This window comes from Pan troglodytes, chromosome 23, assembly GCF_028858775.2.
Source record: "Pan troglodytes isolate AG18354 chromosome 23, NHGRI_mPanTro3-v2.0_pri, whole genome shotgun sequence".
Taxonomy (NCBI): domain Eukaryota; kingdom Metazoa; phylum Chordata; class Mammalia; order Primates; family Hominidae; genus Pan; species Pan troglodytes.
This window is the reverse complement of record NC_086016.1, coordinates 45,708,144-45,732,971: the sequence shown is the minus strand read 5'-3', so window position 1 is coordinate 45,732,971 and position 24,828 is coordinate 45,708,144. Positions and strand designations below refer to the sequence as shown.

The following is a 24,828-nucleotide window of genomic DNA, read 5'->3' as shown; positions in this document are numbered from 1 at the left end:
CAGGGGTGTGTGTGTATGAATATATGTGTGTGTGAGTGATGGTGTGTGTGCATGTATCTGTGCATGTGTGTGTGACAGTGATGATGTATGGGGTGGACCATGTCAGTAAAGAGGGATTACCACGCAGCACCCGTCCTGCTGGAGTTAATGGTCTCAAGTTAGGAGAGCCAGGGAGGTGTGCCCATTCTCTTCAGCCACGTCAGGCCATTTGGACAGGTTTGGAAGAGGCGGTGAGTTGGGTTTACCCCAGGTTAGGGTCTCACCAAGAGAGTAGGAGAGGGCAGAGGGGAGGAGGGAGTCAAGCATATATGCCAAGCGGCGAAGGTGTTGATGGGAGGGTTAGGAAGGAAGTGAGGCTGAGAGGCATGGAGGAGTGTGGAGGGAGGCCGGAGCTCAGGGGAGGGCCCAGTGGGTCAAGGCTGTGAGCTTTGGGCGCCCAAGGGAGTGAACTGGAAAGATGGGGGGTGGGCGGCTGCAGCGTGGGGCTGGATTGTGCAGAGTCAGCAGTCCTTCGTAATAACAAGGTGTGGAGTGTGAGCAGGGAGCAGTCAGTTTCCGTATCTAACACTGGGGAAATGGTACCTCCTTCAGAGGGGTTGAAAGGCTTCCATCACACAGCTCTGTGCTTCTTTTCTTTGAGTAGTTTAAGGCCAAGAGCACAACTGGGTGCTCCCTGTGGATCCACAGGGTCTATCCTAACATTGTGTGCGTCTGTGAGCCCAATAAATATACTGGGTGCTCCCTGCAGATCCACAGGGCCTATCCTAATGTTGTGTGCGTCTGTGAGCCCAATAAATATCCTGGGTGCTCCCTGCAGATCCACAGGGCCTATCCTAATGTCATGTGTGTCTGTGCACCCAATAAACATCATTTGCTGAATTTGGAGAAGTCTCTACAAAACTTTCCTGTGATATCTTTAAAAAATTTAGAGGGGTTGAAATATACAGTCATATTTTCCAGCTCCTAGTAAAAATAGTTTGCATATGGCTGTGAAAAATAAAAATTGTACAAGTCCAGCCATGCCAGAACTGTAGTTTTTAAGTATCAATTAACAAAAAAGATTTTTTCATATGGCCCTAGAAGGGAATGAATTGTGTATGAGACTTACTGCTTTACATCAGAAAGAGATTTTTTTTAAATTACTAAGACCATTTACAGAGAAAATTGCCTTGAAAACATTCAATAAATGCAAAGTGTTCTTTTTTCCGTAGACGTGTCATTTTTGCAATGCCTACCACTGTGAGTCTTTGAAAACATTTTATTTTATAAAAAGTATTAAAAAAAACTTTCACATTTTTATTACCATTTGGTTTCTAACACTAGATCTTTCGACTTTTCCTAAATCACTTTTTATACATAGGTTTTCAAAAACATTAAGACTGTTATGAAAGCCTTTGAGCTCATTGATGTTAACAAGACTGGACTGGTTCGACCGCAGGAGCTAAGAAGGGTTCTGGAGACCTTCTGTTTGAAGTTAAGAGACAAGGAATACGAAAAGTAAGCAAATGAAGGCACGGTGAGAGATTGCTCAGTAGAACTTTTAACCAATTTCAGAATGAGACCTGTTGGGTTCATTGGCTCCATCCATCTCTCACCTCCCCCTGCCACACACACACCTTATTTCTCAAAGAGGCACTCACTGGACATTCTCTCATGTTCCTGAAGCTCCCCATTCATTCTCAAAAATGAGAGCTAATGGTTCTCATTCCTTAAGCACCCTTGGGGTCCGTCCTCTGGCCCGCAGCTCTGAACACATCCAGGTTATTGGAGTAATCCATCACCAATTGTCTCTTTCCCCACTTGGCACTGTGCCCGCCCCCCCATCCCACATATTTCTAGTTCACTGTTGATTTTTACTCAAAGCCTGGGGTTAGGAGAAGAATGACAAATTTCAGGATTCACGTGTTGTTGCTGTGCTCCCCGTTGGCTCTGCATCCTGATACAATAATGGAGACTTAATTTTCCTTTGAGGACCGTTGTTGCTGAGGTGGAGGGGTGTGCGGCAGGAGGATGACGAACAGCAGAACATTTAGCTGCTTCATGGCGTTTGAACGCCACCACCACCTGCTCCTGACTCCAAGGGCAGCACACAGAAGCCTGCACGGGCATTTTTTTGAGCCTCCTATAAACTCCACATCATTTAGAAGAAGCCAAATGTTTGGCTTCTGTGACTACATGAGTTTTGAGTGAAAGCCACTGGAAGATGGGCCCATGTCTAGCTTAATTTCTACAGTACCCAGCCGAGAGGTCCATTCCCTCTTCGTGCCTTTTCCCAAACACTTTTCTAAATACCCTCCAGACCATTAACAGAAGCACCAAGCCTCACTTCACCCGGAGCCCAAGCTTTTCGCATTGCACTGGTGTTCTAAGTTGCTATGAAAATGGGTCCCGGTAGCTCCTTGTATCTCATAAAGACAATGTGGCTGCTGCTAGAAGCAGAGTGGAAGAATTTGCCCCTGAGGCAAGGAAGTCTAGAGGGCATGTGACATGTCACTGACGCTGCAGGGCCTGAAAAGCAGGCAGACTTGAAAAAATAGCATCTGTTTCTCTTTTGAGTATCTTTTTCTTTTTTTTTCTCTTTATAACCCACCTCAGAATATAAAACACATAATAGATGTTTTAATTTTTACATCTTTTCCGGCTGGGAAAGTGTCCAGAATAAGATCCAAACAAAACAAATTAAATAATTTTGTGCAGGCAATTATAGAACAGAGGCAGCACTCTTCTAAAACAGGCAATCAAAAAACAAAACAGTGTTTTATTTGACAATAAACCTTGTGTTTGGCACTGCAGTCTCCAACCTAGTAAATCTATAAAAAATGTTACTGTCTGTTTCCCCATCTCATAAGTATTGAATAATAAAGAACTCCACAAATTTTTATTTGAGATTTTTTTAAGCCTCAAAAACAATGCTATTTTCATGATAAGGCTTGAGAAACTGAACATAATAGAATTGCTTTCTTTTAGACTCAGAAACACAGAAGATCAAAAGTAGACCATTTCTTCAATTGCTTTAATGCTTTTCTTATTGAAGCTCAAGAATATACTCTTTCCTGGAGAAGCTGCTTCAGTATTAACTTTGTCTTTTTTATTTTTGAGCAAGAAACACAATGCATTTTTGAATCCTCTCTTTTATCTAACAGCTTTCTATTTAATATCAACATTCGGCTCTTGGTGTGGTAGAAATGGCCGAGGCTTTGAAGTCAGGCTGCTGGAGGTGAAGTCTGTGCTCTCTCCTCCCTGGTTCTAGGGCCTCAGAGTAGCTCCTGGGCCTTGTCAAGACTCAGTTTTCTCTTAAAGAAATGGGGACTGGCCGGGCGCGGTGGATCACGCTTGTAATCCCAGCACTTTGGGATGCTGAGGCAGGCGGATCACGAGGTCAAGAGATTGAGACCATCCTGGCCAACATGGTGAAACCCCATCTCTACTAAAAGTACAAAAATTAGCCAGGCATGGTGGTGCACACCTGTAGTCCCAGCTACTTGGGAGGCTGAGGCAGGAGAATCGCTTGAACCCGGGAGGCGGAGGTTGCAGTGAGCTGAGATCGCACCACTGCACTCCAGCCTGGCAACAGAGCGAGACTCCATCTTAAAGAAAAAAGGGGGGACTGAGCAGCCCACCTCTCAGGGCTGGGATGAAGACTCAACAAAATGTAAACAACATGCCTGTGATGCACTTGCACATAGTAGGGCTGATTTCACAGTGACCATCTCATCATCATAAAGACTCCGTGAATGCCCTTTACCCTCTGATGACCTGTTCCATTTAGGCAGCAGACTACTGTCCAACCTTCATAAAACAAGAGGCCAGAGATACAATTACCACCAAGCCCCATACTTAATCAGGATATCTCAAAACCCATTGAGTGTTGTGTTTCCCATCTCCCTCCAGCCTACTCTCCACTGCCCTGGAGGCCAGCGTGTTTGATATAGGTGAAATCATTTATGAGCAGCCTTGTAAAACCAGCAAACAAATCACTACGGTTCAGCCTGTTGCCTGAGCAGATGAATGAAACCCAGTTCCAGGTGGTGACGCTGGAGAGGTTTATGAGCTGATTGGAGTCATACCCTTCTCCCCTCAATTGGGCCTTCTGGTTTCTCAAACTTACCACCTTATTTTCACAAGACAGAGACCGTAGATGAAAGATGAAGCTGTTTAGGGAGTTTCACTGTTAACATCTGGCAGCGAACACACCTAGAGATCATTTATCTTATTAAAACAATAGGCAAGAGTCATCAAAGTGGAAAAAAAGGTATGCATTGAAATAACTACATGGCATTACTCTTTGTTAAATTTGGAAAACAGAAAAATAAATACTTTAAGTGATAATTACCAAATTTTTAGAAAGCAGTATGAGATTAGATAATTATAGAAATCAACACATATGGAGATAATATAACCAAACATTTAAAAACCATCAATTTTTAGAAATGTGATAACACAGAAATGATCTAGAAAACCATTTATCAGGTGGAAGGCTTGAATAATAGAAAATTTATTTTAAAAATTCAAACATCTTATTTATCTTAACTTTAAAAAAAGGTTATCTCGGCTGGGCACAGTGGCTCATGCCTGTAATTCCAGCACTTTAGGAAGCTGAGGTGAGCAGATCACTTGAGGCCAGGAGTTCGAGACCAGCCTGGCCAACATGGCAAAACCCCGTGTCTACTAAAAATACAAAAATTAGCCAGGCGTGGTGGTGTATGGCTGTAATCCCAGCTACTCGGTAGGCTGAGGCACGAGAATCGCTTGAACTGGGAGGTGGAGGTTGCAGTGAGCTGAGATTGCAGCACCACACTCTATCTAGCCTGGGCAACAGAGCGAGATTCTGCCTAAAAAAAAAAAAAAAAAAAAAAAAAAGTACCTCAGTATGTTTCAGGAATAGACAGTGGTTCGCTGTTTTAAAAAGCCTTGTATGTTACCTATAAAAATCACGAAATGCTTCAAGAGAAACTTTGCCTCCTCCACCCATCCCCTGTTTTGAAACCATATGCCATCTGTGGGCCTCAGTTTCTCTCAGTTTCTCTCTAGAGAAAGGATATGCTCAGTCGAGATCATCTCTGCTGGCTCCTCCACCCAGCTCTCCATTTCCCTGCTTATGGAAATTTTGTGCTGGCTGACTCATTTCCCTCCAATTATTAAAGGCAAATGGGACCTGCTTCTGCTGTCGGAGTGGAGAGGCAGCTGCCGTGTAGACAGAGCCCCAGCTCCCCTTCCGCCAGAGCCGGGAGAAACTCCTTAGGTGCTGTCTAGGTTGGGGTATTCTTCAACAGGTCCAGCAACATTTCTGTCTCACTCTAATTTCTATGCATCCATCTGTAGGCTGGAGAAGTGATCTCCAAGTAGCTGCATTAAAAAAAAAATCTGACAGTAACATTTTCTGGGGTTTACTTTTTAATTCCCTCTGTAGCTAGAAACAGACATTAAAATTAATGCCAGCCTGAGTGTAAAGGATACCTTAGTAACAAACTTGCTTCATTTTAGATTCATAATTTCTCATTACTAAAGAACATTTGTATTTTAGGTTTTCGAAACACTACAACATCCACAAGGATACTGCAGTAGATTACAACGTGTTTTTGAAGAATCTCAGCATAAATAATGACTTGAACCTTAGATATTGTATGGGAAATCAAGGTAAGTATTTTTAAAGTATATAGCTAAAGATTTCAATATCTTTTGGCATGGTAATTCCTGTTCTTTGGATCATTCCTGAGGAAATACTTTCAAATATAGAAAATACATTATCTACAAAGCTAGCCATGGTATCATTATTTATAAGAATAACGTCAATGCCTAAGAATAGGAAAAGGCTAAATGAGTCACAGTATAGCCATGTGGTAAAATCTACAGCCAGGAACAAGGATATCCATGAAGAGTTAATAATAACACAGAAGATGTGTGTGGAATATCTGTAGCGGATTGGAAAATATTCCAAAATACTCAGGTTGTCCTTAAGTGAGATGCCCCTGGCTGTGATTTTGTTCTTTCTGTTGCTTCTGTATTTTCAACTTTTTTTCTTTAATGATGGGAAAAATCTTAACAGAAAAGGGCAAATAGCTGAGTAATTTGCAGTTATGTTAGACAAGCAAAGCCAGGTCAGTAGACATAACCTTGAGACAGAACGTGTTTCCTTGTGCGAACAGTCTTTACTCCAGCCTCCTCCATACGACGCCCAGGGTTGTCGGCCTGCTGGGTAGCTTTGGAGAGAGTCAGGGTCCAGTTCTTTAAGGATGAATGTCTGGCTCATGCAATTGGATCCTCTCCCTTCCCAGCCTTTGGTCATTTTCCTCGCCTTAAATAAGATTTCCCCTCAGTGGTCTAGTGCTTTAGGAGTGACTGCCCCTGAATGACTCGCTCAAAATGGGTTGTCTCTGTGTGGTTTCAGCAGCAAATATTCAGGGACCATGTTCTATGATTCTCAGATCCCTCTCACTAGCAAGCTGAAAAATGACAGATTCTCAGGTTTTAGCCTGATTCCACTAACCAAGCTTGCTTAGAGCAGACTCCAGTGCTCTAGTTTTCGAAGCCTCCTGTGCCAGGAGCTGTGCAAAGCGTGTTCCTGCGTCGCCTCTTCATATTCCCCACGGCCACATGAGGCAGGTGCCAATGCGACAAGGAAGAGATTGAAGTAAACAATCGAACCAAGCCCACTACCCAGAAATAACCACTGTCCACAGGGTTCTTGGCATCTCTCCGTGGCACATATATGGAAAGAAGAGTTAGGCAGAAAGAAATACATTTGTAAAAATGGGTTTATATAGATGCTGTTCTCTGTAAGAATGTACTTTTACCTGAGTGTATCAGAAGAATAGAAATTTAAACGAAACTCAAGAAAATGAGGAATACACCCTGCCTCTATATCTTGGATATAATGTCCACAGGCCACATCTCCCCCTTCAATATGTCGTAGACTTTGCTCCATTGCCCTCTGGTACTCAGTCTGATTGTGGAAAAGTCTGAGGCCTGCTTCATTTTTTCTCTTATGGATGATTTGTTTTCTCTGGCTGATTGCCTAAGAGGCATTTATCCTAGAACTCCATCCCTCCCTCCATCCCTCCTTCCCTCCCTCCCTCCCTTCCCTCCTTCCCTCCTTCCCTCCCTTCCCTCCCTTCCCTCCTTCCCTCCCTTCCCTCCTTCCCTCCTTCCCTCCCTCCCTCCCTTCCTTCCCTCCTTCCCTCCTTCCCTCCCTTCCCTCCTTCCCTCCCTCCCTCCCTTCCTTCCCTCCTTCCCTCCCTTCCCTCCTTCCCTCCCTTCCCTCCTTCCCTCCCTTCCCTCCTTCCCTCCTTCCCTCCCTCCCTCCATTCCTTCCCTCCTTCCCTCCCTCCCTTCCTTCCCTCCCTTCCCTCCTTCCCTCCTTCCCTCCCTCCCTCCCCTCCTTCCCTCCCTTCCCTCCTTCCCTCCCTTCCCTCCTTCCCTCCCTTCCCTCCTTCCCTCCTTCCCTCCCTTCCCTCCTTCTCTCCCTTCCCTCCTTCCCTCCCTTCCCTCCTTCCCTCCTTCCCTCCCTCCCTTCCTTCCCTCCTTCCCTCCTTCCCTCCTTCCCTCCCTTCCCTCCTTCCCTCCCTCCCTTCCCTCCTTCCCTCCTTTCCTCCTTTCCCGCCTTCCCTCCCTCCCTTCCCTCCTTCCCTCCCTCCCTCCCTCCCTTTCTTCCCTCCTTCCCTCCTTCCCTCCCTTCCCTCCTTCCCTCCTTCCTCTTCCTTCCCTCCTTCCCTACCTTCCCTCCCTTCCCTCCTCCCCTCCCTTCCCTCCCTCCCTTCCCTCCTTCCCTTTCTTTCCCTCCTTCCCTCCTCCCCTCCCTCCCTCCCTCCCTCCCCTCCTTCCCTCCTCCCCTCCCTTCCCTCCTCCCCTCCCTCCCTCCCCTCCTTTCCCCCCTCCCCTCCCTCCCTTCCCTCCTTCCCTCCCTCCATCCCTCCCCTCCTTTCCCCCCTCCCCTCCCTCCCTTCCCTCCTTCCCTCCCTCCATCCCTTCCCTCCTTCCCTCCCTCCATCCCTTCCCTCCCTCCCCTCCTCCCCTCCTTCCCTCCCTCCCTCCCTCCATCCTTTCCTCCTTCCCTCCTTCCATCCTTCCCTCCTGCCCTCCTTTTCCTCTCCTCTCCTCTCTTTTTTCTTTCTTATTTCTACAAGGTCTCACTTGCTCTGTTGCCCAGGCTTGAGTGCAGTGGCACGATCATAGCTCACTGCAGGCTTAACCTCCTGAGCAATTCCAGCACTTTGGGCACAAGCGATCCTCCAACCTCAGCCTCCCAAGTAACTGGGACCACAGGCATGCACCACCATGTCTGGCTAACTTTAAAAAAAAAAATTGTAGAGACAGGGTCTCACTATGTTGCCAGGCTAATCTCGAACTCCTGGGCTTAAGTGATCCTCCTGCCTATACACAGTCCCAAAGAGCTGGGATTACGGGCGTATGCCGCCATGACCAGCACATATTCACAGTGATTGTCTTAGATCTTTTATCTATACCTGTAATTTGATTTTCACCAAGGTCTATCTTATTCTTTGCTGTTTCTAATTTACTTACTAGATCTCTAATGTTGTTTCTTTAGGTCTACAATATTATTTTCCATCTTATTTTGTTGGTTTATCATCTTGCCATTCAACTCTCCTTTTACTGAGTTCACGTTCTTATAGAGAGATTCTGTAAAGTAATTTTGTATCTGAAGTTATGTTTTCTTCCAAGGTGGGATCTCTGCCTTGTGTTCATTATGTTCCTCTCCTTCCTTCACTATCCACTCCTGGAGAGTTTGCGTACTTTCATGAAATTTGGATAAACTGAGTATTTTCTATTCCATTTTACTTCTTCTATTGACTTTTTATTTATTATTAAATTTTTTGGTGCTTGTTCTAGGGTGATATGGTTTGGATATTTGTCTCTTCCAAATCTCATGTTGAAATGTAATCCCCAGGCCAGGCATGGTGGCTCACGCCTGTAATCCCAGCACTTTGGGAGGCTGAGGCAGGAGGATCACTTGAGGCCAGGAGTCCAAGGACCAGCCTAGGCAACATTAGCAAGACCCTGTCTCTATTTAAAAAAAGAAAGAAATGTGATCCCCAGTGTTGGAGGTTGGACCTAGTGGGAGGTATTTGTGTCATTGGGGTAGATTCCTCATAAATAGCTTGGTGCCCTCCCCATGGTAATGAGTGAGTTCTTGCTCTGTTAGTTCACACAAGAGCTGGTATTTAAAGGAGACAGGCACCTACTCCTCTGCCTTGCTCCCTCTCTTGCCACGTGATGCACTTGCTCCCTGTTCACCTTCCACCACCAGTAAAAAGCTTCTTGAAAGAAAACCTAGGCAATACCATTCAGGACATAGGCGTGGGCAAAGGCTTCATGACTAAAACACCAAATGCAATTGCAATGAAAGCCAAAATTGACAAATGTGATCTAATTAAACTAAAGAGCTTCTGTGCAGCAAAACAAACTATGGTCAGAGTAAACAGGCAACCTACAGAATGGGAGGACAATTTTGCAATCTATCCATCTGACAGAGGTCTAATATCCAGAATCTACAAGGAACTTAAACAAATTTACAAGAAGAAAACAACCCCATCAAAAAGTGGGTGAAGGATATGAACAGACACTTCTCAAAAGAAGACATTTATGCAGCCAACAAACATATGAAAAAAGCTCAACATCTCTGGTCATTAGAGAAATGCAAATCAAAACCACATTGAGATACCATCTCATGCCAGTTAGAATGGTGATCATTAAAAAGTCAGGAAACAACAGATGCTGGAGAGGATGAGGAGAAATAGGAACACTTCTACCCTGTTGGTGGGAGTGTAAATTAGTTCAACTATTGTGGAAGACAGTGTGGCAATTTCTCAAGGATCTAAAACCAGAAATACCATTTGACCCAGCAATCCCATTAATGGGTATATACCCAAAGGATTATAAATCATTCTACTATAAAGACACATGCACATGTATGTTTATTGCAGCACTATTTGCAAGAGCAAAGACTTGGAACTAACCCAAATGCCCATAAATGATAGACTGGATAAAGAAAATGTGGCAGATATACACCAGGAGTACTATGCAGCCATAAAAAAGAATGAATTCATGTCATTTGCTGGTACATGGATGAAGTTGGAAACCGTTATTCTCAGCAAACTAACACAGGAACAGAAAACCAAACACCACATGTTCTCACTCATTGTGAGAGTTGAACAATGAGAACACATGGACATAGGGAGGGGAACATCACACACTGGGGCCTGTCATGGGGTGGGGGGCAAAGGGGAGGGATAGCATTAGAAGAAATACCTAATGCATGTGGGGCTTAAAACCTAGATGACGGGTTGATGGGTGCAGCAAACCACCATGGCACATGTATACCTATATAACAGACCTGCACGTTCTGCACATGTATCCTAGAACTTAAAGTATAATTTAAAAAGAAAAAAAAAAAAAACTTCTTGAAGCCGAGCAGATGCTCGAGCTTCAAGGATGTACGAGCCATGCTTGTACAGCCTGCAGAACCATAAGCCAAATGAGCCTCTTTTCTTTATAAATTATCTAGTCTCAGGTATTCCTTGATAGCAATGCAAAGCAGACTAATAAATAAGGTTTCTAATATACATCTTTGATTAATCAGAACCTACCTCTAAGTAATATTATAGTAATTCATGTGCAGTGTATGGACCTTACTACAGTGTTTTCCCAATTCTTCTCTCCTATCCTTTGTTATATTGCTGCCCTGCATTGTACTTTTACATACACCATAAACACATAATACATTGCTACACTCCTGTTGTTCCACTGAGATTTCCTGTCTGTTCACTCAACAGAAATATATTTTCTTTCACATTCTCAAACACTGTTATTTTACAATTTTAAGAATTTTTAAATGCTTAAAATTTTTTTTTTCTTTTTGAGACAGGGTCTTGCTGTGTTGCCCAGGCAGGAGTGCAGTGGTGCAATCATAGCTCACTGCAGCCTCAAACCCCTGGGCTCAAGTAACCTTCCCACAGCAGCCTCATGACCAGCTAGGACCACAGGCATGCCACTATGCCTGGCTAATTTTTAAAATTATTTTTTGTGGAGATGGCATCTCACTGTCATGCCCAGCCTAGTCTCAAACTCCTAGCATCAAGTGATCCTCTTGCCTCACTCAGCCTCCCCAATTCTGGGATTACAGGTGTGAGCCACTGCACTTGGCTGCTTTAAACTTTTTTATCTGTTAATTCCAACAACTAGGTCATCTCAGGGTTTGGGTTTTAAAACTTTTTTTTCAACATTATACCATAAGAAGTAAGGGTTTGGTCTTTATTGATTACCTTTCTTCTTGAATGTGAATCACAGTTTCCTGAGGTTTTTTCTGTCTCATAATTTTGCAATTTATTCTGGATATAGTAAATGTCTATAATTTTGCATTATAGAAACTATGGATTCTGTTATGTTCTGAAGAATTGTTATTTTGTTTGTTTTAGCAGCCAGTTTACTTGGCTGTATTCAGACTCTAAACTTTGTCCTCCTGGCGGTGGGACATCTTTGTTTCATTATTTTCTCCCTAGAGGGGCAGCTTGGTGTCTTCTCTGCACATCTATAGTTCAGGAGTTGGCCAGAGATTTGGGCAAAGTTTATTCACAGATATTGGAGATCCCCCTTTATGCCTCTCTTCCTTTTGGGTTTTCCTTCCTTGCCTTCTGGCCACTGTGGGAGGCCTGAACTCTGTTTTCCAATTCCTAAAGCTGGTAAGAGCCTGAATTTATATCCAAATTCTAGCCACTTAGCATGATTCCAGCTGGGGCCTGCCCTCAGGCAAAAAGCCAAATCACAAGAAATTCACTGAGTAAGATTTCATTTTTCCAAGTGCCAGCTTCAGTTTGTATCTGCTTTCAGTTGTTCCCCAGGGCCTCCAGATAGTTTTCTGTTTATATTTTGCCCAGAGTTTTAAATGTTATCCGCTGGGAGGGTTGTATGAGCTAATCCACCAAAATTGGAAGCAAAACTTTCTGTCTACTCATAGTCAGTTTCTTTTTGCTTCAATTTATGCTGTCTTTTTTTTTTTTTTTTTTTTTTGGTGAATTTTTACATTTTTTCTTCTGCTTATTTCTTTAGGTATTATAAGAAGGTAAGTTCTAGGATACAATTTCAGTTTTGCTATGGACATCCCTTTTTTTGTTTTTGCATTTTATCAATAATTGGCAGCAGATTTTTAATAATGCATTATTTTATGTATCCCCAATGCCTAAATGAAAGGCGTCTTTGATTTGATCCAGTGTAAGCTATATATCCAGTCATTCTGTATATTCCTGTTTCTGCAGCATTAGCTTACATTCTCATTGCTGCCTCCTAACTGGTACCACAGTCTAAAGCCTATTGGCCTATCCCAGTCTGTCTTCTATCCTGCATTCATCGTAAAATACAATCTTAGTTCCATCATTTTTCCTATTGAATACTTATCCTATAACTTTTATCATTGAAATTCAAATCCTCCAGTTAGGAGGCAAAACCATTTTGTGGATGTTCTAAAATAAAGATATAGTAGTTTGGGGTTATGGGGCATATAATATTAAATCTCTACACTAAGGCTGTCAGGACAGAGGCTTATTTATTGGTATGTAGTAGGAAAGGCTGAATTGCTGACACCAGCCCGTCATCTTCCCCGCTGCCATCCTACCAGTTCAAAACTTTAGCCCTAAAGTGTAAAACTCATGGTGTCAGCATATTCTTTCTGGGTTGGTGTTATGGTTTGAATGTTAGCCCCCTCCAAAACTCATGTTGAAACTTAATCCCCAATGTAACAGTTTTAAGAGATGGGGCCTTTAAGAGGTGATTGAGTCATGAGGGCTCTGCCCCTGTGAATGGATTAATGGATTATCATAACAGTGAGTCTGTTATAAAAGCCAGTTTGGGCCGGGTGCAGTGGGTCACGCCTGTAATCCCAGCACTTTGGGAGGCCGAGGCGGGTGGATCACCTGAGGTCGGGAGTTCAAGACCAGCCTGACTAACATGGAGAAACCCCATCTCTACTAAAAATACAAAATTAGCTGGGCGTGGTGGCGCATGCCTGTAATCCCAGCTATTCGGGAGGCTGAGGCAGGAGAATTGCTTGAACCCGGTAGGCGGGGGTTACAATGAGCCAAGATTGTGCCATTGCACTCCAGCCTGGGCAACAAGAATGAAACTCCGTCTAAAAAAAAAAAAAAAAAAAAAAAGCCAGTTTGGCTCTCAACATGCCTCTCTCTTGCCCTATGATGCTTTCTTCCATGTTGCAACACAGCATGAGGGCCTCAGAAGCCAGCCAGCTGCAGTCCCTTGACCTTGGACTTTCTAGCTTCCAGAACTATAAGAAATATATTTGTTTTCTTTGTAAATTACTTAGTCTCAGGTATGTAGTTACAGCAACATAAAAAGGACTAAGATAGAAACTTGATACAGAGAAGTGGGGTTGTTGCCATACAGATAACTGGAAATGTGGAAGCAACTTTGGAACTAGGTAATTGGCAAAGGCTGGAAGTATTTGGAGGAGCAGGCTAGAAAAAGCCTAGATTACCATGAGCAAAGCATTATGGGTGATTCTGGTGAGGGCTTAGAAGAAGTGAAGACAAGAGAAAGTCTAGAGCTTTTTGGAGATTACTTGAGTGGTTGTGACCAGAATGTTGATAGAAATATGGATGGTAGGCAGGGCACGGTGGCTCATGCCTGTAATCCTAGCACTTTGGGAGGCCAAGGCAGGCGGATCATTTGAGGTCAGGAGTTAAAGACCAGCCTGGCCAACACGGTGAAACCCTGTGTCTACTAAAAATATAAAAAAATTAGCCAGGCGTGGTGGCATGTGCCTGTAATCCCAGCTACTTGGGAGGCTGAGGCAGGAGAATCACTTGAACCCAGGAGGCAGAGGTTGCAGTAAGCCAAGATCGTGTCACTGCATTCCAGCCTGGGAGACAGAGCGAGACTCCTTCTCAAAAAAAAAAAAAAAAAGAAAAGAAAAAAAGAAATATTGACAGTAAACAGTAAAGACCATTCTGACAAGGTCTGAGATGGAAATGAGGGACAAAGTACTGGAAACTAAAGTAAAGGCCATCCTTTTCATACAGTTGCAAACTTGGCTGCATTGTATCCATGCCATAGGGTGGTGTGACAGGCTGAGCTTGAGAGTGCTGAACTAGGATAGCTGGTGAAAGAAATTTCTAAGCAGCAAAGTGTTCAAGGTGCTGCATGGTTACTTTTGGCCACTTGCAGTGAGATTTGGAAGCAAAAGGATGACAAAGATAAAACTTACAATCCTGAAGGAAGTGCAGCCTGGCCACATGCAGAATGAGAAAAGCATGTTCATGAGAACAAAATAAGGATGTGGCTGAGTGACTCATTGTTAAATAGATTAGCATAAATAGAAAGGACCCTCCCATCACAGACCCAAAGCCATAGGAAGGCAGAATGGTTTTTGACAATTACCCTAAAAAGCCTACTCGATGGGCTTGCTGCCCAGGGCCATCTCTGGACTCTGCCCCCCACATTCTGGTGCAGGGCTCCTTGGTCCCAGCTGTGGCTTAGGTGCCCCTCTGAAAAGTACAAGCTGTAAAGCTTGGTGGCAGCACACTGTGGCTCACGTGGGCCCAGATGTGGCTTATGCCATAACTCTGGAAGGTGCAAGCAGTAAGCTTTGACACTATGAGGTGCTAACCCTGCAGGTGTGCAGAATGTAAGAATTGTAGAGGCAGAGTGGGCTCCACCTTTGTTTTCCTTATTCATAATTTGATCTTTTTGTCTGGATGCCCTGATAATTTAAAAAAATTTAAAACCCAATACATTTTGCTAGACTATGTCATGATATTAGGTACTCAAGGTTGAATGATTCCCTGAGTACATTGTGTACTATTTAGGTTTTCATCTGAGTCTCTTTTTAAAAAAAATTCAACTTTTAGATACAGGGGTACATGTACAGGTTTGTTACACAGGTATACTGCACCCAGGTAGTGAGCATAGCACCCAATAGGGAGTTTTTCAATCCACACCCCCTCCATTTCTCCTCCTCTAGTAGGCCCTGTTATCTGTTGTTCCCATGCTTATATCCATGTGTGTTCAACTTTTTGTTGTCATTTTAACAATGTTCATAGCATCTTTACCAGGAGTAGATTTCATCTCAAGAGACCACTTATTTTGGTCATCCATAAGAAACAACTCCTCATCCCTTAAAGTTTGTACAAAAGATTACAGCAATATAGTCACATCTTCAGGCTCCACTTTTAATTCTAGTTCTCTTGCTATTTCCACTACGTATACAGTTACTTCCTCCACTGAAGTCTTGAACCCCTTAAAGTCATCCATTAGGGTTGGAATAAACTTCGTTCAGTGTTTACCTCCCACTTATAAGAGAGAACATGCAGTGTTTGGTTTTCTGTTCCTGTGTTAGTTTGCTTAGAATTATGGCCTCCAGCTCCACGCATGTTGCTGCAAAGGACATGATTTTATTCTTTTTTATGGCTGTGTAGTATTCTGTGGTATATCCGTACCACATTTTCTTTATCCAGTCCACCACTGATGGGCACCTGTGTTTATTCCATGTCTTTGCTATGGTGAATAGTGCTACAATGAACATATGAGTGCATGTGTTGTTGGCATAATAATCTATTTTCCACTAGATATATGCCCAGTAATTGGATTGTTGCGTTGAATAGTAGCTCTGTTTTAAATTCTTTGAGAAATCTCCAAACTGCTTTCCACAGTAGCTGAACTGATTTACATTCCCACCAACAATGCCTGAGTGTTCCCTTTTCTCTGCAGCCTTGCCAGCATCTGTTGTTTTTTGACTTTTTTTTTTTTTTTTGAGATGCAGTCTCGCTCTTTCATCAGGCTGGAGTGCAGCAGCGCGATCCCGGCTCACTGCAACCTCTGCCTCTTGGGTTCAAGCGATTCTTCTGCCTCAGCCTCCAGAGTAGCTGGGATTACAGGCGCATGCCACCACACTTAGCTAATTTTAATTTTTTTTTTTTAAGTAGAGATGGGGTTTCACCATGTTAGCCAGGATGGTCTCGATCTCTTGACCTCGTGATCTGCCCACCTTGGCCTCCCAAAGTGCTGGGATTACAGGTGTGAGCCACCACGCCCTGCCTTTTTTGACTTTTTAATAATAGCCAATCTGATTGGTGTAAGATGGTATCTCCTTGTGGCTTCAATTTGCATTTCTCTGATGATTAGTGATTATGAGCATTTTTTCATATGTTTGTTGGCCGTGTGTATGTCTTCTTCTTTTGAGAAGTGTCTGTTCATGTCCTTTGTCCATTTTTTAATGGGGTTATTTGTTTTCTGCTTGTTGATATTGTGTTTAAATTCCTTACAGATTTTAGATATTAGGACTTTGTCAGATGCATACTTTTCAAATATTTTCTCCCATTCTGTAGGTTGTCTGTTTATTGATAGTTTCTTTTGCTGTGCAGAAAAGTTCTTTAGTTTAAGAAGGCCCCACTTATCAATTTTTATTTTTGTTGCAATTGCTTTTGGGGACTTAGCCAAACATTCTTTGCCAAGGCTGATGTTGAGAAGGATATTTCCCAGTTTTTCTTCTAGATTTTTATAGTTTGAGGTCTTCCATTTACTTCTTTCATCCATCTTGAGTTAATTTTTATATATAGTGAAAGGTAAGGGTCCAGATTCATTCTCCTGCATATGGCTAGCCTGTTATCCCAATACTATTTATGTAATAGGGAGAACTTCCTCCATTGCTTATTTTTGTCTGCCTTGTCAAAGATCGGATGTTTTAAGTGGGTAGCTTTATTTCTGAGTTTCCTATTCTGTTCCATTTGCCTATGTGTCTGTTTTTGTACTAGTGTCATGCTGTTTTGCTTTCTATAGTCTTATAGTATAGTTTGTAGTTGGGTAGACTGATGCCTTCAGCTTTGTTCTTTTTGCTTAGGATTGCTTTGGCTATTTGGGCTTTGGGTTTTGTTTTGTTTTGTTTGTTGTTCCATATGAATTTTAGGATAGCTTTTTCTAATTCTTGAAGAGTGACATTCATAGCTAGATTGGAACTGCGTGGAATCTGTTCATTGCTTTGGGCAGTATGGCCATTTTAATGATACTGATTCTTTCAATCCATAAGCATAGAATATTTTTTCCACTTATTTGTGTCATCTCTAGTTTCTTTCAGCACTGTTTTGTGCTTCTTCTTGTAGAGATCTTTCACCTCCTTGGTTAGCTGTATTCTCAGGTATTTTATTTTCTTTGTGGCTATTGCACGTGGGATTGTATTCTTGATTTGACTCTCAGCCTGGACATTATTGATGTATAGAAATGCCACTGATTTTTGTACATTGATTTTGTGTACTGAAACCTTGTTTAAATGATTTATCAGTTCTAGTAGCCTTTTGGCAGAGTCTGTAGGGTTTTCTAGGTATAGAATCATATTGTCAGCAAAGAGAGATAGTTTGACTTCTTCATTTCGTATGTGGATGCCTTTTCTTTCTTTCTCTTGCCTGATTCCTCTGGCTAGGACTTCCTCTTTAATTTCTTGAATTGTGATTTTTAGTATTTTTTCCATTCCATTGTTTGGTTTTCTTCTCAGTGATTCATAACATGTATATTGTATCTTTTGGATTCCCTATGCAAAAGATAGGATCTGTTTCCCCTCTTCTCTTCTACACCACGACTTCCTCACAAGTCCCTGTTCCTCCCTTTTTTCTTACTTTCTTCCTCCCTCCCTTCCTCTCTCTTTTCCTCCCTCTCTCCCTTCTTTGTTTCCTTCCATGATATAACTTTGATTTCACCTCCTATTACTATTGTGTTTATTTGCTCTTGTGTTTCTTTTAGTTTAGTCTTCATTTCTTATTTTATTTTATTTTTTAGAGACAGGGTCTTGCTCTGTCACCCAGGCTGGAGCGCAATGGCATGATCATAGCTCACTGCAGCCTTGAACTCCTGGGCTCAAGCAGTTCTCCTGCCTCAGCCTCCCGAGTAGCTTGGACCACAGGTACATGCTACTGTGCCTGGCTATTTTTTTTTTTTTTAATCTTTTGTAGAGACAGGTTCTGCTTTGTTGCCCATGCTGGTCTTGAACTCCTGGCTTCCTGCCTCGGTCTCTCAAAGTGCTGGGATTACATGTGTAAGCCACTGTGCCCAGCTTAGTCTCCTCTCCTTTCCTTTCCTTGAACCCGGCCTAGTCTTCATTTCTGAAATGATTTTTTTTTTCATCTTTATTGAGGTATAACTGACAAGTTAAAATTGTGTGTATTTAAGATGTACAATGTGGTGATTTGATGTACATATACATTGTGAAATGTTTATTACAGTAAATTAGTTAACACCTCCATCACCTCACATGGATACCTTTTTGTGTGTGTGGTGAGAACACTTAACATCTATTCTCTTAGCAAATTTCATGGTGGCTATTCGTTAATAATACGTTTTATACCTGACATAATGCTTTTTGTAATTTGCTCCTGATTTCTGTCATCTGAGTTCTGAGTTTTCAGACTCTGATTGATACTGCTCTTCCATGACTCCTATCATTGAAACAGTATTATGAATCAATACGTAGCTAATACCTATTGAGTATCTACCAAGTGCCAGGCAAGTACCTCTATCAGCTCATCTAATCCAGGTAGCAGTTCCATGACAAAGGTACTGTTTTCTATCTCTTCTTGTAAATAAGGAAACAAAAGCACACCATTGCATAGCTAGTAAGTGGGAGAGCCAGTCAGCAAATTTTTTGGGGGAAAATATGTTATATAAGAACAAATTACCAAGAGCTGGTTAGAGGTTTGATGCTGTTCTCACCTCTATAAGAGAGTCGCTAGTTCATATATTTGCAGCAACCTTTTATCTCTGACTTTTCTAAATGTGGAACAATGTGTTCTATTAATTTTGCGAACTTCTGTTTTGGTTCCATTTGTGTTCTTAATAAGCCACCACCATCTTGCTTATGAAAAGCACCATCTATTTGGGCACATGAAGAAAGATGCTGGGGAGCAGATTTCCTTTCGCCTGCAGTGAACATAAACCGCACTGTAAGCTTTGGATTGCTTCTCCACCCAGTTTCACATCGGGTAGCATCATCCTTCAGAGGAAATTTTGAGAAAATCAGAAGGTTGCAGGCATTATCAAGCTGCCCTGGAGAATGAAAGCTGGTATAATTGTGGTGAGAGAGGCGTCACTGAATACACCGTACCGAGTGCTGTCAGCCAGCCTGTGAGAGCAGCCACAGGGCGTGTGCACAGACCTGTGGGCCGTGAGCTCCCCAGGGCAGGCCTCACACCCTAATCCCTTCTCCACCCTTCCAAGCCAGACATGTTGTTTAAACAGAGCCCCAGTGGGCTTCCCGAAATGTGCCATGAGAGTACCAGTGTCACAGGTGGACTGAGAACAGGATGAGGTGTCCAAGAGGGGCTGGAGGCCTCTGTGTGCTAGACCACTTCAGGTCCCGCTTCTGTGACACAGCTTCCTCATCTTTCAGCGAGGGCCCTTGCAGCTCAAATGTCCTGAGACACCAGGTTTCAAATGCTCAGCCCACTGTGGCTGTAGAATTCCAGACCAAGACCAAATTTGTTGATATTATTATTATTATTATTATTATTATTATTATTATTACGGTTATTTGAGGTGGAGCCTCTCTCTGTCACCAGGCTAGAGTGCAGTGGCATGATCTCAGCTCACTACAACCTCCGCCTCCCAGGTTCAAGCAGTTCTCCTGACTCAGCCTCCCGAGGAGCTGGGACTATAGGCGTGTGCCGCCATGACCGGCTCATTTTTGTATTTTCAGTAGAGACAGGGTTTCACCACGTTGGCCAGTTTGGTCTCAAACTCCTGACCTCAGGTGATCTGCCCGTCTTGGCCTCCCAAAGTGCTGGGATTACAGGCATGAGCCACTGTGCCTGGCCATGACCAAGTTCTAAAGACCAACTTTGTCTTTTATTATATAGCCCAGAGGGATCTTTTTTTTTCTCCCCTTTCTCTTTTTTGGAGCTAGGAAATAGAATTCCAGATGACTGGCAGTTTGTTAACTGCAGCTGAATTAAGTGTGCTTAATTTGGCTGAAGCGTATTTGCAGACATTTTAGGAAATAAATCTGGGAAACCATTTGTGATTCTTTGCAGTCAACTTTGAGAAAGAAAATGGCTATATTTTAGATTTATTTCATTCTCTTTTATTATAAAAATAATACATGCTTGTTTCAAAAAAGCCAGAAAACACAAAAACACTAAATAACAATCCCGTATAATTCTACTACCTGAATCCTACCACTTTTTCTTTTTCGTGTAGTATCCTCTCAGATTTTGTTTCTGGTACTTACATGGATGGATGGATGGATGGATGGATGGATGGATGGATGGATGGATGCATAGAAAGATATACAAAATAAGTGTTAAAATGAAATTATGCTAATTACCCCTTTAAAATCATGAAACAATATATAGCAAAGAACATTTCCCACATCCGTTAATTTAGACATGTATCTTTGTTTTTAAAGTCTGTGTAGTATTTCATAGGCTTGATGGACCATTCATTTATAAAATTCATCTTCTATGAATGGGCATTTAGATTGTTTCATTTTTTTCTCTCATAAAGAAAAGTGCAGAAAATATCCTTATCCATGTGAATTCGGTGAGTAGCCCTATTATGCCATGAGTACAAAACTCTAGAAAAGGATTTAAGCATATTCAAGTACCAAGTTTTTATACACAAGCCAGAACTGGTTCTTATTATTCCCTTTACTCCTTGCCTATTTGACCAGTAGAAAAAAATGTTAATTTGTTTTAGTAAGACTTTAAAAATGATCAATGAGCTTGAGTAGTCCATACATTTATTGGATGCTTTAAAATTCTTTTTATGTGAATTATCTGTCTATAACCTTAGTCTACTGTTCTATTGGATGTTTATATTTATTTTATTGATTCATAAGAGCTACTCATATATTATGAAAATTAACATGTATTTCTCATGTATATGAACAATAGTTCTTCTCCACTGATTATTTTTTCACTGTTAACTTGTGGCTTTTTTTTTTTTACCAAACAAAAATCAAGTATTTATGTTGTCAAACTTATCCTTTATTTAAATAAATTCTGGCTTTAGTGTTTTCCTTGGCAAGGCTTTCTCACACAAAGATTATGTAGTATGTAATAGTCATCTTAATTTTCTTCTATTTTTATGGTTGTATTATTCTATTTAGTGTACATTTCACTCTATCTAGTGTTTATCCTAGAGTTAGATAGTGAGTAGATGATTACTTTTATTTTTTCCAAAATGTTTAGCCAGTTATTTCAACACCATTAATCAGATGGTTCATCATTTTCTTGGTTTATTCAAGCCTTCCTTTTTTACCAAACAAGTAATGATTAAAATGAAACAATATTTAAATGTTTAACCTTTGACAATGTTGATAAGCCAAAGCTATTTTGTTTCAACAGAGGTCTCATTGGAGAATCAACAAGCCAAAAATTCCAAAAAGGAGCGTTTGCTAGGTTCTGCATCATCTGAAGATATCTGGAGAAACTACTCCTTGGATGAAATTGAGAGGAACTTTTGTCTACAAGTAAGATGTTTTCCTAAGCCACAATTACCTACAGAGTAAACACAGCAAAGTAGACAATATGGAAAACTATTAGGTTTACACATTATTTCTAAAATTTGTTTCGATCCCACCTATGTCTTCTCCAATACTGAGACCCCCTCTACCTCCCAATAACAGCAATACATTGATCATGGATAATCGTGATGGTGATGTGAAATTAATTTTTAAGTACATCCTTTGTGCTACTCACATACTAACTCTAATAAGACATATAAAGAAATAATGCAACGTTATTGAGTAACGTAAAGGAAAACATGAATAAGTGAAGAGGTCTTTTCTGATTCTTGGATTGGAAGATTTAGTATTACTACCTATTCTTCCTATATCAGGATATATATTTTTTCTTCTGAAAAATTATAATAGAGGACTTATTCTACACATATAAAATATTTTATAAAGACATAATAATTAAGACAATATGGCATTGGTGCAGCAATGGACATTCAAATGGATTTAAAGGGGTAGTTGGCTAATGAACCACTCTTTATATGTGAACTTAGCCTGTGATGTGAAGCATTTCAATAAAGTGTAGTGAGAGAGGCTTATTTGGTAATTATTATTGAGATAATTTGCTATCCAGCCATTTTGGGGAATGAAGATTATAACCTTCCACTCTTCACCAAAAATAAATTCTATCTTCATCAACAATTTAAATGTAAGTAATGTGGGTAAACATGTATTAATCTTGAAATTTAGAATCTCTTGTAAGCATGAAGTAAAGCCCAAAAGCCTTAAAGAAAAAGACTGATAAAATTTAACTTCAGAAAAATGAACAATCCTTTATACAGCAAAACTTTGTATAAACATATGATAAACTTGGCACAATATGTGCAACATAAATGACAGATGAATAATTCCCAACATTCATAGAACTTTTACATATTATTAATATAAAATGTTCAATAGACGGATGTCAATGCAGGAGGAACTCACAAAGCCAGTGTCGATAAGGGTGTTGGAGAAGTGAGCACTGTCATATTTGTGGGTAATTTGGTTAAATTTGTTTTCTCTAGTTGTTGTTAATGACTTTCTTGTTTTCATAAAAACATGACCATTGCAAAAAATGTAAGCAATTCTAAAAAGTACAAAGAAGAAAGTAATAAACTATTCACAATCCACCACCCAGAAAGAATCAAAGGCAACATTTGGTGAACATAATTCTGGACCTCTCTTTATTCATGTATAGAAGGACGGCTGCATCAGTGGGTAGGTGGAGACATAGATAGAAATAATTTTATAAGAAGAGGATCATACTCCTTTTTAAAAATAAAACGTATTTAATTTAAATTTCCTTGAATTTCCCAGAAGAAAAGGAAATGTCACCATCGCCATCATATTTAACTCTTTTATGGGATGTTCTCTGTGCCAGGCAGTGTTGCCAGTGCTTTGCTGGTGGTCTGTTCAGTCTTCACAGCAACCCCATGAGCAGCGCACTGTGATCATCCATCTGAGGACACTGAGGCATGAATAGGTTAAATGAGTCCAGCTAAGTCCTGGGGCCGAGTGTAAACAGCCTATGCAGTGCAGGCTTATCCAGTCCCTGCCCTTAACCCTGCAACACTGTCCTCAAGGGAAAGCGGAGACACTAAGAACTCTGGATGAACATTTCCTTCCCGCAAGACATATTAGGTCCCCAAAGGGACTTTAAGGCAAGAAAAGAGATTTAAAAAGCTATTAAGAGCTGGAGAAACTATGTTTTTGAGGGATGTTTCCATTTCAGACAGTATGGGCTGGATTTCTGCTATGAAACTCGAAGTGATGGGTACTTGTTTCTTCCTACGCCTACCTCCCACCTCACCATTTTTGCTCTTTATAGTTTGTCCTTAGCTGAGTTTATAATATTTATATTCTGTTCAGTTGCCATAATTCCCCCTGTTGTTTTGACTTTGTTTTATATTTGCATGAATTTAATGTGCATCATGATAGTGCAGCACTGATCACAGTTTATCCCTCTCAGAGTTCTTTATTTTGATTTATTTTTTGGTTGGCTGGATTTCATTGTCAAGTAATTTCCTTAGGAAAGGCTCATGGGTGCCTTATTCCCTTTGTTTTTTTCATATTTGAAACTATGTGCCTTTTGCTTTTATATTTGAACAGCAACTTGGCTGGCTATAATCCGTCCATCATGCTTTCTTTTCCTTTAATGTTGTAAATATTTTTTCCATTGTCTTCCAGCATTGGATGTTGCTGTGAAAATAACCTGGGGTCAACCGGATTTCTTTCCCCCTTGTAGGTGATTTCTTTTTTTACCTGGATTCCTGAAGCTTTTTTTTTTTTCCTTGATCCTTGAAATTAACAAAGCAAAACAAAGCTATATCTCGGCATGGACCATTTTGACAAAGTTTCCTGGAACACAGTGTGATGGACAGATTCAGTTCTTCCTTTACTTCAGGAAAATCAATGTGGTGGCAAGCAATGGATACTGTGTCATAGTACTAAAATCATCTCCTCTCTCTCCCTTCCTCCTTCTATCCTTCCTTCCTTCCACAGTAGTCCCTGTTATCCTTATATTGGATCATCTTTGCCTCTCCTTGATAGCTGTCATCTTCTCTCAAGTTGATTTAATTCTTTTGTCCCTTTCCTCTGCTTCATTGAGATTCTTCCACGGCACTCCTTTAATACTAATTTAAATCTCATCCTTGCCTCTTATTCTTGCTGTGTCTAATTTATTAGTTCCTGTAATGATGCTATTTTTATTTTCTATTTTCTTAGCTTTGAAATATTCCTTCTTTTCTCAATGAAAATTTCTAAAAAGTTATTTTATCATTTTCAAGATTTTCTTTCAATTAATTGATTTTCTAATTTAGTTCCTTTTTGTGGCATGAAATTTTTGCAGGGGATGTGTTCATATTCTTTTATATTCTGTCTTCTTCCATTCCGGGTTCTTTGTCTTTGCCTGATCCTTCTTTCTCTTTTTCCCCATCATATATTGGCATAGTTGCAAAACCATTTATTTTTCATCCTGTTTGTGCTCAAGATGAGATTCACTCATATTATGAGTATAGCTGTGTTATCATTTTCACTGCTCTACAGTTTCCCTTATCTAAATATTTTGCAAGTTATACATTCTCCTATGGATGAACATTTGGATTGCTTCCTGTTTTATGCCAACCCAAACAGCGCCACCATAAGTGGTTGTAAGCTTAGCTTCTGGTCCACAGATGCCAAGGTTTCTCCGGAAATTACACCTAGGAGTGGAGTTGTGAGCTGGGTTGTAGAGAACATGCCCCTCATGCTCAATGGGCAGTATCCTATTGCTTGCCACCATATTGATTTACACTCCCACCAGAAGCACGTGAGCACTCCTGCTGTTC

The 24,828-nt window shown here is 41.2% G+C and overlaps 1 protein-coding gene across 19 annotated transcripts in view; it reads left to right on the top strand.

Moving 5' to 3' along the window:
• EFCAB6 (EF-hand calcium binding domain 6) overlaps window positions 1-24,828 on the top strand; it is a 283,240-nt gene that overhangs the window by 75,690 nt on the left and 182,722 nt on the right. For all 19 annotated transcript variants that reach the window (XR_010155956.1, XR_010155963.1, XR_010155962.1 and 16 more), the window contains 3 exons: window positions 1,361-1,497; window positions 5,525-5,637; window positions 21,351-21,475. Coding sequence is in view for 10 of the 19 variants with exons in the window: in XM_016939334.4 (XP_016794823.3) it covers window positions 1,361-1,497; window positions 5,525-5,637; window positions 21,351-21,475 (375 nt within the window). In the remaining 9 variants the exon portion in view is untranslated. The remainder of the gene's footprint in view (window positions 1-1,360; window positions 1,498-5,524; window positions 5,638-21,350; window positions 21,476-24,828) is intronic.